At 30.3% G+C, this 20152-nt stretch overlaps 4 protein-coding genes across 11 annotated transcripts; all 4 read right to left on the bottom strand.

Moving 5' to 3' along the window:
- Nucleotides 1-5182, bottom strand: LOC112755469 (uncharacterized). Of its 8 annotated transcripts, none has more exons than XM_025803577.3 (12): nucleotides 4343-5182; nucleotides 3827-4053; nucleotides 3672-3720; nucleotides 3158-3276; nucleotides 2694-2913; nucleotides 2373-2610; nucleotides 2209-2275; nucleotides 2081-2138; nucleotides 1872-1993; nucleotides 1315-1686; nucleotides 882-1103; nucleotides 1-583 (listed from the first exon to the last, which is right to left on the bottom strand). In XM_025803577.3, the coding sequence occupies exons 1-12, from the start codon at nucleotides 4446-4448 to the stop codon at nucleotides 230-232; spliced, it is 2154 nt and encodes a 717-aa protein (XP_025659362.1). In that variant the 5' UTR covers nucleotides 4449-5182; the 3' UTR covers nucleotides 1-229. The 8 variants fall into 8 exon arrangements, with proteins under 8 accessions (XP_025659362.1, XP_025659364.1, XP_072075285.1 ...); XM_025803579.3 differs by having other exon boundaries at nucleotides 1872-1996; nucleotides 2778-2913; nucleotides 4343-5153; XM_072219184.1 differs by having other exon boundaries at nucleotides 2778-2913; nucleotides 4343-5047.
- Nucleotides 5183-8458: 3276 nt separating this feature from the next.
- Nucleotides 8459-9467, bottom strand: LOC112754447 (gibberellin-regulated protein 11). Its single transcript, XM_025802105.3, has 2 exons — nucleotides 9250-9467; nucleotides 8459-8888 (listed from the first exon to the last, which is right to left on the bottom strand). The coding sequence occupies exons 1-2, from the start codon at nucleotides 9326-9328 to the stop codon at nucleotides 8707-8709; spliced, it is 261 nt and encodes an 86-aa protein (XP_025657890.1). The 5' UTR covers nucleotides 9329-9467; the 3' UTR covers nucleotides 8459-8706.
- Nucleotides 9468-13012: 3545 nt separating this feature from the next.
- On the bottom strand, nucleotides 13013-14292 carry LOC112758069 (gibberellin-regulated protein 1). The gene is made up of 3 exons (XM_025806644.2): nucleotides 13820-14292; nucleotides 13691-13727; nucleotides 13013-13602 (listed from the first exon to the last, which is right to left on the bottom strand). The coding sequence occupies exons 1-3, from the start codon at nucleotides 13895-13897 to the stop codon at nucleotides 13421-13423; spliced, it is 297 nt and encodes a 98-aa protein (XP_025662429.1). The 5' UTR covers nucleotides 13898-14292; the 3' UTR covers nucleotides 13013-13420.
- Nucleotides 14293-18145: 3853 nt separating this feature from the next.
- Nucleotides 18146-19508, bottom strand: LOC112754131 (uncharacterized). The gene is made up of 4 exons (XM_025801720.3): nucleotides 19188-19508; nucleotides 18727-19067; nucleotides 18434-18639; nucleotides 18146-18341 (listed from the first exon to the last, which is right to left on the bottom strand). The coding sequence occupies exons 1-4, from the start codon at nucleotides 19408-19410 to the stop codon at nucleotides 18293-18295; spliced, it is 819 nt and encodes a 272-aa protein (XP_025657505.1). The 5' UTR covers nucleotides 19411-19508; the 3' UTR covers nucleotides 18146-18292.
- Between the last annotated feature and the right edge of the window lie 644 nt (nucleotides 19509-20152).

The following is a 20152-nucleotide window of genomic DNA, read 5'->3' as shown; positions in this document are numbered from 1 at the left end:
TTCTTTAATAACCTTTCTATCATTGAATAATAACTAAAGAATTATAACATAAGCATCTGAAAAGTTAGTGAGATCCTTTTAGTTCTTGCTACAATTTGTGTTATCATTGATCAAAATCCGCAAGTGTGTAGTACATAAACCTGGAGGTTGTAGGCTATAATCGGATTGGTTTGATTTTTCCAAATCGCACCATAAACATCCCCTACTTGGGAGTTTCTCTCAAATTTCTTCACTTACAGAAGGGAGATGAAGAAGGTCTAGCCCATTTTTCCTGTATAGAAGCAATGAGCTGTTGTTGTTGGGCAGAGATTGAAGTAATCTTGGATCCAAGTGCTTCAAGTGATGCAGGGGAACGAGGAAGAATGGCTTGTGCACATTGACTCAATGCATATTCATGTCTTCCACTTTGCGAATTAGGATATTGAGTCCTCATAATGTTGCTATTTGCCGCCGACCCACCTTGTGCTGCTAATTGCACTGCCCAAAAGTTTTGTTGGTACTGTTGTTTATTTGATACCGTTGAAGAACCATAATGAGTTCCACATAACGGGTTACCATAATAATGAGGTTGCTGCAGCCGAACCTGCAGTCAATTGAACCATTATGGAACAATAATTAGTACGGCTAGTTGTAATTGCAATTTATTCCTTGAACTTTATATTCTAAAAATATTCAAATCAACCACTTATACGTCATTACTTTGGGAGTAGTTTATTCATGGATAGCATTAATTTTTTGCCACTATCAATTTTAGTACATGGTTGAAAAATGATCACATTAAGCTATCTTTTCAAACTAAGGCCCCCCAAGATTTTGGGGTCCATATTTATTGGATTGATTGTGTTGCTTGTTCAACAAAGGAAAAAGGTAAACAGTGATACCTGTGGTCCTGAGACAGGAAGCTGATCAAGGTAAGAAGCTGATGCATATTGACTTTGAGGTGTTGTAGGAATTGACATGAACCCATTCTGCTGTGATAGTGTCTGAAAATAAGGCACTTGTTGCAACTTTGACAATGCTTCCAACCTAGTTCCAATCTTATCATAACTATTGTCCACCTTTAACCCATTACTTCCACTTGACAAGGACAAGAAGTTGAAACTCTGCAAAATAAAGACAGTAGTTATTCGGGTTAGCCGATTCTGCTGATAGGGAGACTCAGAGAGTAGAAATATTTGCACGTTCCAACATTTGTAGCCACATCTCAGTTTTTTATAGTGGTTGTGAATGTCTTGGTTCATGGATTAAATGTACTTTAGGAGCATGCAAGTATTTCTCGGGTGGTTTTCCTGGAAATAATAATGTTACACTTACTTGTTTCTGAGGGCCATATGCCGCAAATGGCGTTGGAATGGCATGTTGTATGTCGCGGTAATGGCATTGTTGTTGAAGAAAACCATTCTTACTTTGATGGGGGTTCCTCAAATTTTCAACTTGACATGTCACAGGTGCAGAAGAAGAAGTAACTCCATTATTTCTCATCCCATTGAAGTTGGGTACTTCCATAAGAACTCCATTCTTTGACCCTTCATCATGTGATCTCATTTGATGATGAAATTCATGAAGCTTAGGTTGTTGTTCAACAATAACTCCTCTTTTCAAAACCTCCAACTTGTGGATGATATGGCTGATGTGAACATGAACTGCACACCTCTTCCATGTTTTTTGAGTTGCAACTTCTGAACTCTGCATGGAATAAGAAATTTTGACATAATAGATATGGAATTAGCAAAACTCATCATTAGTACAGAAAATTTTGGTGAAAATCTGAGGTGTTTTTTTTTTTTTTACTTTTTGTCAGAAATCACTTTAAGAGATTAATTCTACCAATCAATTTTACAAAAACAGAATCAAACACACAAGCCCCTTACCTTTCCACTAGAAGAAGTTTCCATGAAACTGTGTTTGGAGGAACATATGGCAGCTTCCAACCAATTTGGGCCCTTGTTAGCTGCTGGTACTCTTGATAAATTTGGCCAGAATGCAAGACCTTCTTCTAGAACAACCAAAAGTATCCAAATATAATGTAAAATATACTTTGGTCATTTAAACAAAAATTCATCATATATGATATATGTACCTGTTTCTTTTCTGTCCTTCAGTTTATGTTGTTCTTGCTTACAATCAACATCTTTGGCCTGAAATATAAGCCAATAAGAAGTATTATTAAACAACCATACAAAATTGTAAGAAACTTGAAATTCCTACCATCTCAAATTCCATGTCTGGCTTCCTCTCCATGTGTGCAATTTGTGATTGTTTGTACATATTTAATCTGCAACATTGTAAGAAAACATGTAAATACACCATAGGAACTTGAAATGAATGGAGATTCAACCGAAACATTGAAACAAAAAGAAAAGGCTACTCACCCCATTGCTAGACATAACTCAGGACCATGTGTTGAATTTGTGTGCCTATTTTCCATTACAGGCAAGGAATGAAAATCTATCATTGGAGAAGTGCTATGAGATGCCATCAATACCTCTTCCTTTTTAGGAAAATCAAGGTGATGCTTCTGATGAACAGTTTCATGTGAGGGACTGATTTTTGTAACTTCTCTAGCAGATATTTCAGTACAAGGACTTTCCTGCTGAGCAATTCCTGAGGCTACAATATATAACAAAACAAATAAAATAAATAAATGAATGAACAAATGAACTATTAATAGCTGAAGATGAAAATATTATAACCTTCAGAAGAAGCATTAGCATTCTCCTTCAAGTCCTCCAAAACAGAAGTGTTCTTTAACAAAGATTCTTCATGTAGCTGCTTACTATTTTCATTCATGCCATTGTCAGGGAACATTCCAGCCAAGGCATAGAGAGTTTCTGCAACCTCTTCCTCATCTTTTGTGATTATGGGGCCACATACACCTTCCCTTTGGGACCATTCTTCCCCATTTTCTTCTTTCTAAAGGCGAAAATTCGAAGCAAAAGGAGTTAGATAGAAATACTCAAAAGAGATTCGACCGAATGCCCGAGTCATGTTCATATCTTTACCATTGATCTTTTATTATCATTTTAACATTTTATCTTATTTTATTTTCTAAACCAAATAAATCAATGGTGGAGAAGTGAACATGAGAAAGGATCCGAATCCATTTAGAAGAACCAAGCAAAAAAAAGTTCCAAAATTTGAAACTTGCATAACTCACCACACTCACTTTGGATTTCTTTATTCCATCCTTTTTTGGAGATTCTAATATTCCATTGATCTTATGGTTCACCTTTTCTGAATCAAATAACATGGATTCACGGCTGCGCTTCTTCATGGCTACATACAATTTAACAAAGAGGAAAAATATAAAGTTACTTAAACTTTATTTCAACCAAAGAGAAAAAAGGAAAAAGATAATAAAAGAAAAAAAAAAACACCTTTTCCCTTCCCCTACAAGAACCAACACATGAGAAGACACAGCTTTATGATAATTCATAAAAACAAAACTACACAAACTTATTGTTTTTCAGAAAGTACATAACACTAGAGAGACTGCAAAATAGAGAGAGTAAATGAAAAAGGGGACCGAATCTAAAGTCCACCAATTAACATTTATAAAAATAATAAAAAGAAAGTTGAATTCGTGATAATAAGGTAGCAACCCAAATCCAGTTGGAGATATAAACAATTATGAAAACTTTTAAGAGAAAAAAAAATTCACAGAAACTCACCTGAACGTAGCTTCCTTGGGACTGAGGCATGTTGAACACCATTCAAAAACTGTCCAAACAAATCATTTCACCAAAGCCATGGCCATTAGTTTAAGAACTAAATAAATTCAAAAGGGTATCATAATTCATAATAATAACAACATATAGTAACTTACATTTTTAGGAACCTTAAGTCTCTTGCTAGTGGCAATAATGGTGGTGGTAGAAGAAGAAGGGTCGTCATGTGTTAGTGTTTGTGCTTGTTCTTCTTTTTCTGAAACGTGGCAACCCATTTGGCAGTTGGATAATGCTTTTCCAACAGCACTCAAGCTTCTCACTTTTCCTTTCTTCGATTTCTCAGAGAATTTCAGGTCCCCACCACCACCAATAGCAGCTTTCAAAACTGTCACTCACAAAATCATAGAAGAAGAAAAAAAGGAAGAAAAGAAGAGAGATATTTATTGAACGAAAAATATGAAGATAACAAGGGAATGAAGAAGGGAGAAAGTGAGAGAAGCATTATCTGCAAATTAAAAGTCTTAGATATATGAAGAGAGAAAAAAAAAAAAAAAAAAGGGAACAAAGAAACAAACACAGAAAAAGACAATTCTTTAAAAATGGGTTTTGTTTCTTTGTGAAGAAGAAATTAAGAAAAGGATGACTTTTTGGAAGCAAAATTGTAATACACTCACCGAAGAGTTTGTGTCCTTTAGATTGCTTATGATTCATGTGTGGTCTCTTGTTGTTGGGTTTTGAGAATCTGATAGCTCCACGCCTCAAGTTTCGAGCTTTGTCCATTTCTGCATTTCTAGAATTATAGATAGATCATATATTGTTGTAGCTGAAAAACCAGCACCACCACCACCCCAGATGAAAAAAAACAATTTTTTTTTTTGGGTTATTGTTATTCTTGTGTGCATTCAATGAAGATAGTTAAACAGCCAACCCTTTTAGGTGTGTGCATCATTGCATGAAAAAGCAAATATCAGATCAAAAACTTTGTGAAATAAGGAAGAAGAGTAAGTGATAAATATATAGGTGAAGGTGAATTGAATGTGATGAAACTATGAAATAAATCTCTCTGAGCTTGGTTTTGTTGTGTTGTGTTGTGTTGTGTTGATCTTCTACTGAAACAGAAAACCAGCGATTTGTGTGTGAAGAGAGAGAGAGTTTAAAGAGAGACAAAAAGCAACATGAGAATTAGAGTGTAGTGTGTATTGTGGTGGTGCTGTTGTACTATGTCTTCTGTGTTTGTTGTGAGTGTCTTTTTTTTTTTTTTTACAATAAAAAAATAATGATTCATTTATTTATTTTTGTATAGAAAAAAACTAAAAATGTTTCAAATCAAAGTGAAGTGAGACTGCGTGCCTCGTGTTCAGAGAATCAGGTTCTTTGTTGAAATAAAGTAAAGGGGATGGATGGAGCCAAAAAGAGGAAAATGAAAATGAAAATGGTTAAGAAAAATGAAAAATCTAACTCACAAGAAAGGAAAAGGAAAAGGGTAACAAGAAAAATTAAAGACACACTCTGAAATAGCCCGTGAGAATTTTTGGTATCAGCATTTATTATCATCCCAGTGAGAAACAATTTTGGGACATCCAATTTTCAAGCTTTCATGTGTCAAAAATGTTAGGTATTCATTCATATTCTATTTTAATTTTAGTTAAATTGACTTTATATTTCATCCAACAAATGAGATGAAAATTGATTAACTGATATGCTGCTTATATAGTATTTTGATATGATCATTTTTGTCTAAATATTTCTAGTTTAAAAGTTCTACTTAGAATAGCATAAATTGTAAGTTACATAACATTTAAGGGCAACTCAATAAGAGGATTGAAAATTTGAATTAAAAAGAATGTCAAGCACATCAATTAAGAGAATTTATACCTATAGACTATAGTACAACTATTAGATGCACTGAATTAATGTAAGGGAGATCATTATTCTTATTACAGTTGTTGGCCATTGGTTAAGTTTCTTACTTTCTTATGGTACTTTGATTAATTAATCTAATTGAGTGATCATGTATTTTTCAAATGTGATATGTGCTAAACATACATGCTACGTTTCCTTATTTTGAAAAGAAACAAATATCATGAATTTGATATTTCTGGATTTTATTTTGATTTGAAACAAATATCCTTAGACATGATATGTATAAATCAAATGTAAAAGGATCTTCTTCCATAGACTGAGGGCCTTATATTACAAAAAAAAAAAGGCATCTCATTCATCATTATTGAATACAAATTTTGAGTGGAGAAAAAATAATTTATGACTATTTTGTTATAAACCAAGATAATTAGCTATCATAATTTTATTCCACAAAAAAGATGGTCCTAGAGCATAATACATGGTGATATATATAAGAGAATTTTACCTTCCAAAAAAGTAAAAAAGAAAAGAAATAGAGAATGGGTTTGGAGTGAACATGAAGTAGAAGAGGTAGTGGCAGAGATCATATCTGTGTAATGGAAAGTAAGGTCTGTATTTGAATTCAGGCACTTCATTTCTTTCCAATTTGCCATATCTCTGTTCTGTTCTGTTCTGTTCTGTTCTGTGCTCTCTGTCTCCTAACCTGCAAACCTCTGAGTTTATTTCTTCCTCTTTTTGTATTCACTCCCATTCATATTCAGTTACTCACCCAATCATCATTCACCATGATGTCACTAATTCTTTTCTTTTCTTTTCTTTTTTAAAAAATAAATAAATTATCAATAGAGTCTAACTTTCTTTTTTTAGGATAGTCTACCTCAAATTATAGGAAGATTTTCAAGTGTACCGTTATATCGATATATCAGTAATTTTTAACCATTGATCTTAATTATATATATTATATATATTTTTTATAATTAAGATCAACGGTTAAAAATCACTGAAATACCGGTACGACGGCACACTTGAAAATTTTTCCAAATTATATATGTAAGATTTAAGATTTACCATTAATAATTTAATTACTTACTATATGCTAAATTTGTTTCAATAATTTTGTTGGTCAAATATAAATTTGACTCAAATATTGATTTTAATTCAATTGTTCGTATAAAGTGAAATTTTATAAATTAAACACCGTAAATTTATATGTTATAATTGTACATAATAAAGCAAACACATTATATATACTAGTCTAGTTAAGATGATAAATATTTTATGCTTAAACTAAAAAGTCATAAGTTAAAATCTTAGACATTGTAAAATATTTTTTTATAAATTATATACAATGAAGAATATCTTAGTAAAAAAAGTATACATCAAGTTTCTTTCATACCTCCATTATATATAATAGATATAGATATATAAAATCTTATTTATTTGCAAATTTAAATAAGAATTTAAGACTCTCAATGACAACTATTATTGTATATAAAATTAAATAAAAAATATTGTGAGACATAACAGAGATTGACATTGTCCCAATATATATTGGGGTAGGTGTTTGACAGGAGAAAAGATCCGTTAAAATAATAATATTAGTAAAATGTTAAAGTGATACTTTAATCACCTTTGAATTTGTAATATTTATTAGATGTGAGTCCCACTATCGTAATTCGATGGTGATTACCGGTGTACTTTTATCTTTAAAATGACAATACAATTTTAGAGGATCCAAATCCGACAGGCAGCTATTCACAGATGAATCCTACGCAAGTGTCACAATTGCATGTTTTTATGTGTGGCTATTCAATTCAACAACTACATTTTTCATCTTTTCATTCTTTCACAATTTCGTAGTGTTTAATAACACTCAAGTCCTAGTCAACTCAACTACAATCATATGTCAAAAAACGCATAAAATTTTTCTTGTTCTGGTTAATTATTAGTAGCCTTATGCTCTTTTGTTCTATGTTGTTTGAATGAATGAACATCAATTCGTTCGAATAATGATAGTTTCCTTGCTTTGGTTTGTATAAAAAGAAAATAAAAAATGGATATAGAAAACAAAATTCTTGATTGCAGCTTTTCTCTCCTTTTGTACTTGCATTTCGATCACGAGTAACACCCTCATGCTATCAATGGGGTTGTAAATTTTGTCAAGCTTTAATTTCACTTCATTTCATACTTTATTTAAGAACAGTTTCTTTGGTAGGTATAGTCAATAACCATGAACTATGAGCTTGAATTCAGCCTTTTTTCAAATATTTAGAAAAAACCAAATATATTGGGCATCTCAATTAGGCCATGCACAAGCCCAGTCCAATATAAGTTTTTGGTGCTGGCTTCAAATAGCCCAATATAAATTTCACAAAGTTTGGGCTTTGGTTTCTTTTTCACTTTGGACTACTTGCCCGTATACTTTTCTTTCAGTTCACAAATAAACATGGATATATAACTAAATTGGGTTAATCTAGTGGTTAGTTCATTAGTTTACTTAAATAATTGTCGGGGTTTTGAATTCTTGCATGCAGTAATCCATTGGGCAAAGACAAACCCTTAAATGGAGTTCGATGCCGTAACGAATTAGTCATTGATTTGCCAGATTTAAGAATACCGTGAGAAACCAAAAACAATTTAGATAAATAAATAAAATAAACGTGGATATATACCTATTGCTTTTTCATTAGTTAACTTTTTTTTAAAACTAATTTAAATGGGTCTAGCGATTAACTCGCTAAATAATTATTACTGATTACTTTGAAATTAAATGCAAGCAACACTTTAACTTTAATGTGGTACGTCATCATCTAACTAACGGAAAGACTAATTTAACTTACGTTTTATCTTTTAAGGATAAATATGACTAAAAAAATAATTTAAGGACTAATTTAAAAAATTGGTAACGATGATCTTTCAAGGACAAATTTAGCTATCAACCCAAATATCATACTATAGCATATTTCTCATATTCATGTAAGAACACTTAGAAGATAGTATTCTTAACCATAAGAGATAAGAGTTCATGATAATACAATCGGCATTTGTGTATCGAAATTTAAGGACATTGCCTACCAAATTATTGAAAGTAAGACTTTATTTGGAAGGGATTAAGCCCGAATTTTATTATACATAAAATAATATTATTGAATAATACAATTAATTTATTTATAATTTAAGGACATTTGTGTACGCCGCCATGGGTGGTTTGATTGGCATAACAAGGGCACTCCTCGTAGTGGCCGGAAGTGCCCGACGGCACACAATTGCAGCGGTTACAGCAAGTGCCGCAAGCTCTCTCACATAGGTTCGGCCTTGATGATAATGCACACCTCCTCTTGCATTCACTATCACAATCTACATTCACGAACACATAAATTTAAATTACTTTCAATTCCAAATTCTCTGAATAACCATTTTTTTTGTTTGAATTTATATGAAATAGAATTATGTGTCATGCATAATGTTAAACACTTTCTCTACTACTTTAATTTTATTTTATTAGGGAAGATTTTGGGGAGAAATCAAACGAGAGAACATAAGATGAAAAGACACCACATCCAACTCAAAACCTTAAGGTGTCAAGTTAATGGGTCTCTCATTTTATGAACTCCTCACTCTTCCTTGTTTTCTTTGATGTGCGACTAACTTCAACTATCCTCACACTTAAAACACTAACAATTTCAAATGATACATTAATTAAGATAGGAATTCTTACCGATTGTTGCTGACTCAACTATCTGAAGAATGAGGATAGAAATAAGGATTGCGGCAAGAAGAGTTCTGGAGATGGCCATGGTAGTTGGCTCAAGGTATTGTACACAAATATATGCTCTTGTATTTATAGCACAAATAAATTAGTCTCAAGCCTTTAGAAAACGCTCTAAATAGGGTGTTAATTAATGAAAAATGCAAATGTGCAACAATAAATTCAATGGGCTTAGAAATGTAAATATGCATAAAATTGCACTATGGAAATATTAAAATGATTGTGCATAAGATCAGAACTTTGATTATTCTTTCACGCACAAGAATTCTGTTGAATGGAATTGCTTGTTGGGTATGCACTCTTTTCTTTCCTTCAGAGCATTGCATTGCGTTGCCTTACGTTAATTTATTTGAGAAATGTTCAATTTTCTCAATTACGGGAAAAATACAGTCCAATTAAACTAATCCATGTTAAGTTGAGTTAAGTCAGCTAAATACTCTTGTGAATATTATTAAAGTTCATGAGAATAAATTAAAAAATTATATATATATTACGAGGGACATTTTCAGTTTTTTCAGTAATATGTAAAAATAAAGATTTAATTACTCTGTTGGTCTCTATAATTTCGTAAAATTTTCAATTAGCTCTCTATACTTTTTTTCCTTTTAATTGGGTCTCTGTACTAATTTTTTTTTTTCAATTAAGTCCTTTTTAATAGTAATTGACTTAATTGTATAGGGACCCAACTAAAAAAAATAGGTACAAGGACTCAAATAAAAGAAAAAAAAAAGTATAAGGACTCAATTAAAAAAAATGGTACATAAACCCAATTAAAAGGAAAAAAAATATAGAGACCTGATTGAAAATTTCATGAAACTATAAGAACTAACAGAATAATTAAATCAATAATAAATTATATAAATATGAAAATATACAATTTTTTAAAATATCTCATGCCCGGGAGGCGGGTATAATTTGTTATTTTTAAAAAAGATAGTATATGTATTTTTAACAAAAATATTATTCTATACTAAAATCAGTCACTAATATATTTGTGTATAAATATATATGTAATTTAATTTATTTTTAATATATATTTAAATTTTAATATATATTTTATATTAGTGACTGACATATAGTCGTATTTTTAATAAGTTATTGTTCCCAAAAAATGAGCTTAATTATAAATATCCTTAAGAAAAATACCACGAGCACGAGTGACTTAGATTATTAAACAAGTAATTAATTAAGTAGAGTATCCATTGGTCTTTTGAATTACTTATTATAAGGTGCCTGAAACTAATGAAACTTGGTGATGGATAGGGTAAAATAATGGAGAAGTTTACATTACTGTCCTTGATTTTGAAGGAAAGAAACAATGCAAGTTCGAAAACAGCTGGCATATTCTGATAGCAACATGAACATACACATATCATGTTTGAATGAGGTTAAGATTGAAGTAACCATCATGGAATTCTTGTGTATGTGGGCCTATATATGAATCAATGTTATTGATGAGAACCATAACTTGCTTAGGTTATTATAGTCTTATCTCGAAGGTAGTACTTGTTTTGAGATTTTGAAACGAAAATTGGAAATTGAGATTTAGTAGTTAGTATTATATTTGTTAGTATGAAAATTAGTACTAAAATTTTAATTTTTATTTCTGAAATTTTAATATTTTAGTATTTTTAAAAAATAAAAATACAAGAAATTACAATTTTTAAGGATAAAAATTGAAATTTTAATAACATTTTATACTTAAAATATTTATATTTTAAATAATTAATTCTAATTTTATTTTTGTACAAATTAAATTAAAGTTTTATTTTTATTTCAGTCTCTAAAAATGAGCACGGATAGCAGGTACCTGATTATCTGTCTAAATCCGAACCAAACCAATTAAATTGGTTTTAGAACCAACGGATAATCGAGTCCGACTTGAACCAAACCAATACCTCTCTCTGGTAATTGGTTCGAGTAACGGTTTTGGAAGTGCAGAACCCGAACCAACCCATAAACCCGACAATATAATAATTAAATAAAAAAATAATAATTTAAAAAATATATATGCCTTTTAATGATTTTGAGTTTCTCACCCACTAACCCTAACACTAGCATCGGTTTTTTCACTCCATGGAATAAATCCCAACAGAGTTTTCTCAAACCTCACCTTACCTGTAAGTGATACTGTTGTTGGAAGCACTTCTTCTCTAAGTGCAGCTACTCTCATATATTTAATGTGTTTAGATAATATATTTGGTGTTTAACACGTTTGAACTTTGAATTATTTCTATTAATTTTACATGTTTATTGTACTTAACAATTTTTAAAATAACAATTTTGTTTTTTTAACTTTTTTTTATGAATTTCTATTTCATCGGATACCTAATTATTTGAACCGAACTAATCCGTTTTTAATCGGTTTAGTTTGGTTCGAATACATACACAAAAAACATAAATCGAATCAAACCGAACCAATTATAATTCAATTGCTTTGGTTCTAATTTCACCCTAAACCCGAACCAATCCGACCCGTGTTCACTTCTATTAGTCTCTGTCTTATATTTTACACAAAATACAATATTAAAACTTATTTTAGTCTTTATTTCTCTGTCTAAATCTCTCGGTCTCAATCTCTCCGCCAACGCTACACTTGAGTTTCAATAAATAAATAAATAATACCAACTTTGTCTTGTTTTGACAGTTCAAATTAAAGAAATTGTTCATGTAGGTTACCTTTATATTGAATTTTTCTAGAAGAATAATGATAGGAGTTCAAATGATATGATTAACAACATATTGAATCGAACTTATTTAATTTTGTTTAATTTGTTGCTTTGTTAAAAATTTAAATTGAATTTTAATTTCAAATTGAAATTCTTATCTTACAGATGCTTTAAATATTTGTATTTGCCGAACTTATAATACACATCACTGTTGTTTTATATATTTAATGTTAAAGAAGTGAATTATATTTTAAACTAAAAAGAATATTATAGTAGTGGATTTTTATTTTTGGTATAGGAAGTGGACCACTTTAAACATGTTATTGTTATGTGCATAAAAACCAAAGCGGCATACAAATCAAAAGAGGAAGTACAAATATGGTTTGTTGGCGTGTGTTGACAGAGACATCTGTTTTGTCACCTATGCCAAGTACCTTACCTATATTATCCGAGTATAAGAGGGGGAAAAATATTATTTTCTATTTATTAGTTTAATTATTGCATTAGAAACATAGGGGAAAAAATTACTAAGTAATGAGATTTTCTCATAGTATAACATAATTTACTAATGTTCTAAAATTAATGAGATTTTAATATGTTTGTTGACCTATAAACTATAAAGCCTCTTCTAAATTTGAAGATGGTATGGAAACCAAAAAATTTGAAGATGGTATTTAAAAGAGAAATTGAAATTGGTATTGAAAAATATAAATTAAGAAATTGAAATTAAATTAAATTTTTGTAGTATATTTAGAATAAAATATATTAGACTGAATTATATTTTAATATTATATTTAATTTAAAATAAATATAAAAATTAAATAATTAAATAATTTTTTTTTAAAATATTATTAAAATTATAGTTTTTAATTTTAAAAATTTTAGTTCTATATATCTATTTCAACTATTTTTTGAAAGTATTAAAAAATTACAATTTTATATTTTAAGACTAAAACTTAGTTCTAATAATTATTGTTAACCATCAAACACAATAGATCAAGTAAATGTAGATATATATCAATAATGTCTATAAGATAATATAATTATAAAACATGAAATAGTAAACTCTTTTATTAATAACATAATTGATACAACCGTACAGCAAATTAAGGTACATATATAAACAAAATAAAAAGAAAACGAAACCACCAAATTCGCACAATAATGATTATTGATTCAACAAGGATTGAACAAAAAAAACGAGTAAATAATTATTATTCTTCCATAAGTTTATTGAGAGCGTGGTGATGGAGTAATATACACATGCATGGATTTAAGTAAGGTGAAAACTTAGATACAGTCAACTTTACGTGAAATATGTGAAATTGATAACTGAGAGTCGTTAGATAATTTGATTGATTGGACTAAATTTTCATCTAACGATTCTTAGCTATCAACTTCACGTGAAGTCAACTGCACCTGAGTTTTTACCTTTAAGTAATTGGTTGGAATTAAGGGCACTTGCGCCTGCCACCGTGAGTGGTCAAGCTAGCATAGCAAGGACACACTTCCTGGTTGCCGGCGGTGCCCGGCGGCACGCAGTTACAACGCTGGCAGCAAGTTCCACAGGCTCTGCGGCAGAGGTTTGGACGAGATGATAACCGACACCTTGCAGCACATGCTCCGCTACAGTCTGTAATTAATCCAAATCAATTACATCATATATATATATATATTTATGTGTAAAATATTATATGTTTAGTTTTAATTTGTTTGTATACCTATCTGCTGAAGAGAACCCTGCGTTTGTTGGTATGCCTGCAGTTTCAGAATAAACAAGTGCATGAATTAGTTAAACCATAAATTAAAGAAGTAGATAGAGGATGATGAATGTTGAAAGCAATTAAGACCTGGTGATCGGCATGAACAAGTTGAATGATGAGAAGAGAAGCAAGAAGGGAAGCAAGTAGAAGCTTAGAGAGAGCCATTTTTATTTGAAGAAGTATGTATGTGTTGAATGAGAAGCAGAGGATCGGAGTTGGTATTTATAGTTGATGAGGCAGGGGCTCTAGCTATGAAGTTGTTAGCATCATGATGAGTATATATTAATTAATTAATTATTGTATGGGAATATATGTATTTGTAGATGTAAACATACAACAAGTGGGGACATCAATTTTTGTGATGTGATATATACGCGCAAATAGAGACCTCAATTTTGATACAAAGTTTGGTGTCTTAGTTACCCCTCCACCAAATATAATTTCACATAATTCGAAGAAAACTTTTAAAGCAGATGAGCATTAGAAGCATCTGGAGGCAGAGGTTGCTTGGTTGGCTAAGGAGGATCCAAGTGCCTTTCATGCGCATAGATAAGCAAAGCACATAGACAAGCCTTTTTCTTTTTATTAATCTCTTAAACAAGCCTCCTTCCCAACCCCACGTGTCTTATCTCTATTTGCCTAACCCAAACTCACGTATGATTAAGTTAAAAAAGTGGTGGAAACTCAGCTTCAGATATCAACTTTACGTAAAATTGACTGCATCTGAATTTTCATCTAAAAAAATATAGGAGAATAATATTTTTTTTAAACATAAATAATAAACTAAAAAAATAAATTTTAATTTTAATATATTTTGCTCTATATAATATGTTTGTATTATGACTCACTTTATAATTAAGAATTAATTTATTTATTAAAGCACTTTTATTTAACAATAATTAATTGATTATTTTTTAACAATTATATATAGGATAGATTGAATATTAATATCACGCATTTTGTGATTAAGCTTACATGCTAGTAATCATTTTTTGTATATTTTATTTAAGAGGAAGTATGAGGAGCCAATGAAATATTTGTACAATATGTACAATAGAGGTTTAGGGGGTATTAGAGATATAATCATTAGTGTTACATTTTTCTATCAGTTGAAATTTTTGGGATAAGTGGTATCATGACATAGTATTAGAGTTAGTTATTATTCTAAATAGTATAAAAAATGTTCATTTTATAACTCAATAACCCATTGTACATATTGTACAAATAGTCCATTATCTCTCTAGCGAGACTTTTTATTTAACTATGGGGTGTGAGACGATAATTATAGTCCCTTTTTCAGTTGGAGAATAATCCTCCTTAATATATCCAGTAGAAAATAACGAGTCAATTGTGGATAACTTCGAGAATAGTAGTATTTGATTACTCAAACAACACAGAGTTGGGCGTGAAACAAAGAAACATTTATGGCAATCAAAGACTGAAGAGGTTGCTTTACGTGTATGACATTTGACCGTGTTATATGAGCAGCTATTATCTTGGCTTTTACTGGTGCGGGTCATGAGAGAGATTATCATGCATTATTATGCTCTATATATCCCATGTCTATCTAAGCCATCGCCACCTACTGCACTATAACACTATTACCATATCATTATATTACAGGGTCATATTATTATTATTAGGTCTAAGGGTGAAAAAATAACTATAGCCTTATATTCTTTTTTGTACATTTATAATAATGAAGTTAGAGTATGACTTAATTATTAAATACCGAGTTGACTATATATATGTATACATATGTGGAACCAAATAGAAATCAAATCAAATACGACAATATCTGAAGTGTTACATTTAGAGTATTATTTGATTTGAGAATCTGAGTTGCATTATTGATGAGGAGGGAAATTAAAGAGAGTGAATGCATGAATGTAAGGTTAGCAAAGTGGCTTGCCGCCAAGTTTGGCTTTGGAGAGATGGTGATATATGAAATTGGATGCAATATAAGGATGTGGAATAATAGGATGAACTATGTAACAAGTATTATTAGCCTACCTTTGACAGCTGTATGCAGTTGCCACCACCCCCCAGCTGTGATATGCTAATCACTAATAATACAAAAAACGTTCCGCCTTTGTTTTCTATCTTATATCAAACTAGCTCATAATTTTGTACTATATATTAATTGTGGTGTTTGTTATTAGTACCGGATAGTGGTAAAAGTATGAATTAGCTATAATAGTGCAATAATGTAGCATTGTTAACTGTTATTCTAAAAATAACTAATATTGAAATGGATTGAAATTATCGTATGTACACCTAGAGTTGGAAGTGAGTCAAGTCAATTTATGAGTCAATTTGAATTCGACTCGTTAATAGTTTGATAAGCTAAATTCGTGAGTTATTGATGAGCTAAGCTTGAACTTGAAATTGAGCTCATAAATTAAATGAGCCAAACTTAAGTTTAGATAAGCTCGGTTCATTAGCTCATGAGCTGGCTCGATTATATATATATATATATATTAATGATCTTAATTGTTTAAAATTTTATATTTATTTTTTATATATAATTTATTGATAGATAAATAATATATAAAATTGATCTTTTTAAAATATATAAGTTATAATTTATTGATATAAAATTATAGATTATATTCTTATTATTTGAGTCAGTTCATGAACTCGAACTAACTCGTGAGTTTTTGGTGAGTCGAGCTTGAACTTAAGAAATAGACTCGATTATTAATAAATCAAGCCGTGAGCCAAGCTTAATTTTAGTGAGTCAAACTTGAACTTGGTCCAATTCGACTCAACTCGACTCACTTCCAGTCCTATATGCACCTCGCAATATTCATCACAAATTATTTGCTATACATCTTTTATGGCTAGCAGTTTTATAATTATGAAGAATAAACAAATTAAATATCCCTGTTTGGGTATATAAAATTGTTCATTTATTTTTAACCAAAAGTTTATGGTTTATCCTCTTAAAAAATTCCAAATATAGCTTTAGGGTTTTTGTGCTAACTCAACAAGCAAGTGTCAATGCATGTTAGAGTAACAAACTCTTCTTTAGTTAGTGGAATGTTTGGTATATTATTAGATAGATTAATTATTTCTTGTTGAGAGAATTATATCTCATAAAAGAGTTTTATAACTTATATAGACATTTAACACATCATTAAAAGATATTTAATATATTCATTAATTTGTTTAAATAAGTGTTGAAATTTTGAATTTCAGTTTGTACATATAACAATCTATTATTTTTAAATTTGTAACGAATTAATTCTTGACTTCTCAAACAAATAAAAAACCAAAAAAATTATGTAAAACTATTTATACTTATAATGAATCAAAATTAAACTCATTATTTGGCTAGTCACAAAAAAAAAAAAAAAAAAAAAAAACTCAAATAAACAAATTAGAAGAGTGAACTAGATTACCATATATATGCATGTCATGTAATTATTTTTTATTTTTAAATCTGATGGTGTTAGTCATGATAAAGGAAAAGATAACATATATTTAAAATTTTATTCATTTAAATATTGAAAAGGATAATTAAGATGATGAATTAGTTCTAATAATGATTACTCTTTTGTTAATTTATCGAAAATGCACGAGGATTATATTGCGTTTCTCAATTAGAGTATATATTTCACATTAATGAGAAAGAGAATGATTGCTTGTATATATATATATATATATATATATGTATGTGTGTGTGTGTGGAAAGCCATTTGAATAAGGGAAAGGCGGCTATGGGAATTCGAAAAGCAATGAAAGCTTATTAGCTTGTGCATTGGAAAGGCAATTCCAGTTCACAATTCCTCATTCGAGGTGCGGGGCAATTTATAACAATAATAAGAGGACAAAATGTGCAAAATAATAATGCAAAAGCACATAATTAATTTAATATTCATAACCAATCATTAGTAGAACTGTTTAAGGTTAGGTAGAGTGGGATAAGCATCAAATTTATATATAATTAAAGAGAAAACCAGCTATATATACCAATAGGATTCCTCTGTATTAAAGTCATATCACCTTCTAGATTTTACCAACAACTAGTTGTAATGTGGTTAATTATCTATACGAAATGAAGTTTTAAAAAGAAACAAATTATTGCGGTTAGCTATTGAGTATTGACACGGATGAAGTACACACCACCTTTTTGTGAGAACTTGTAGTTCCTGAAAATCCTGCTGTTGTGTGTGTTGTGTTTATTTGCTCTCTATTATATCAGAAATATGAATGCATGATGTATGTTTAATGTTTGTTTTCGATGAGACATAAATTTTAGAAGTACACACTAATACACAAAATATATGTATTTAATATCTTGCTATAAAGTTAGGATGCAACAATACACTGATGTAAATGTATACTACCCTTCTATTTGTTACATATATTAGCTAGGTTGGAAGAAAAAATATATGAGGTGTCAACTAATTTGATTAACTTGCACTTTATATATATGGATTAATTAAAAGTTTGTTGAAGGTACATATACGAAATTTGTGATCTATAATGGTTAAAGTCCTAGATACATCCTGAATAGTGTTGATTGATGTTGAATCCATGAAAGATTTAATTAATTTACACGACTCCTGAAGGAAGGCGAAGAACAAGCTGTCCACCAAAAAGGCTGCATAGAAAATAGTAATATAATGAATATGGAAAAGAAGTTGCTGTGAAAGATGAGGAATAATGAAAGAATGAATGAATGAATGAATTAACCTCTTGACATAATAGTAGCAAAAATCAGCGAGGATGAAAGTCTGAATAATTTCGGATAGGAGGACCATAGAAGGCCACAATCCATATCCTAGAGCTGTTAGAAGACGGCCTCTGGTATCTATAACCTGTAGAACCCAATGTGCACAACTCAAGAACCTTGCTATTCCAAGGGCAAATACATAGTGTGCCGTGAATGGTTCAACAATCTGAAATTAATTAAACATGATGATGAATAGAATGCAATAGATGTGTGAAGGAGAGAAGCAGCATGGAATATGAATGAAAGAATGGACCTTAGTGTTCTGCATGACCCTTAACTGAGGAAGAACAGAAACAGCTTCAAGATAAACACAAAAGGCCCAAAGAATCCTATTAACAATGTGATGTGTTGTTGCAGGATGAATGAGGAAGGAAAGGGCAGCACAGGGTATTATTACATAATGAATTGCAAAGTTGTCCTTATCATCCATGTAAGTGGAATTTAGTGTGATGCGCATCATATAAATAACCCAAAGGGTTGTTCCTAATGTTGCTAAATCCAGTAATGTATGGATATCATATTCCATCACAAAACTGCAATACAGTCTAACTCCTAGAAACATTGCTGTTAGTTCCTGACATTTTAGAGAAAGTCCTGCACCCAACACAAAATCCAAAATCAAATCTAAGGATATTAATTTCTATATGCATTCTTCAATTAAAACTAATTAACATCATCAATTCAATTAAATCACAAGAAATTAATTATACGAACCGGCACAAGAATTTTCTTTGGTGAGCTTGTAAATGAGTAAGGAGATTCCTAATGCATGAACGGCTTCGGCAGCCACAAAGAGATTGTCATGATTGTGAACCACCATGCGGAGGAACATTAAGGCCATGACACCGCAAGCCACGGCCAGAAAAGCCTTCATTTGTGGCGGTTGCCGCCGAAACCATGTGGATGCGGTGTGGATCGGTCTCTTTGTCGCCTTCATGATCTTATTCTCTTGCCTTTGATTAATTTCTTCTTCTATTCTATTCTATTCTATTTCTATGTTATCTCCTTCTTTCTCTATCTCAATTAAGAAGCCTTGTATGGTAATTAACACGATTTACAAAAATTAATTAAGTGGGGGTTTCAAGTGCATGCATGGCGGGACACGTGCTCTTGGATTGGATTTCATTAGTTCCTTGCTCAACTAATTTTGCACCATTCTTCATGTTTTAGGTTACGTATAATTTGCACTTGACAGGTTTGTAATTTAATATGTTGGGTTATACAAAATGTTACTTGTACACTAAAGTCACTAAAATCAGCTACTAATACATTTATCTATAAATATATATGTACTTTAATTTATTTTCAATATGTATTTATATTTGAGCATATATTTTATATTAATGACTAATTTTAGTGGCTGATTTTAGTGTACACGTAATATAACTCTAGTTATAATATACTAACAGTTCAATAAGTACAATAGCTTTTAATAAATAGTGTCTGTTCAGCTTTTTTTTTATTATTATTTTTAAGAGATTAGTTTTTATATTTTTATTTTTAAAATTATAAATTTGATAAAATAATTTAAAAATTAAAAATAAATATAAAAATTTTATAAATTATTTAAATTTTAGAACGTATAAAATTTATAAATTTAAATTAAATAAAATATTAAAAATTTTATTATAATATTATTACGTATAACAAAATCAAGATAAACATTTATAAAGTAATTA

Source organism: Arachis hypogaea, chromosome 16 (genome assembly GCF_003086295.3).
Source record: "Arachis hypogaea cultivar Tifrunner chromosome 16, arahy.Tifrunner.gnm2.J5K5, whole genome shotgun sequence".
In the NCBI taxonomy this organism is placed as follows: Eukaryota; Viridiplantae; Streptophyta; class Magnoliopsida; order Fabales; family Fabaceae; genus Arachis; species Arachis hypogaea.
This window is presented reverse-complemented; position numbering and strand designations above follow the sequence as displayed.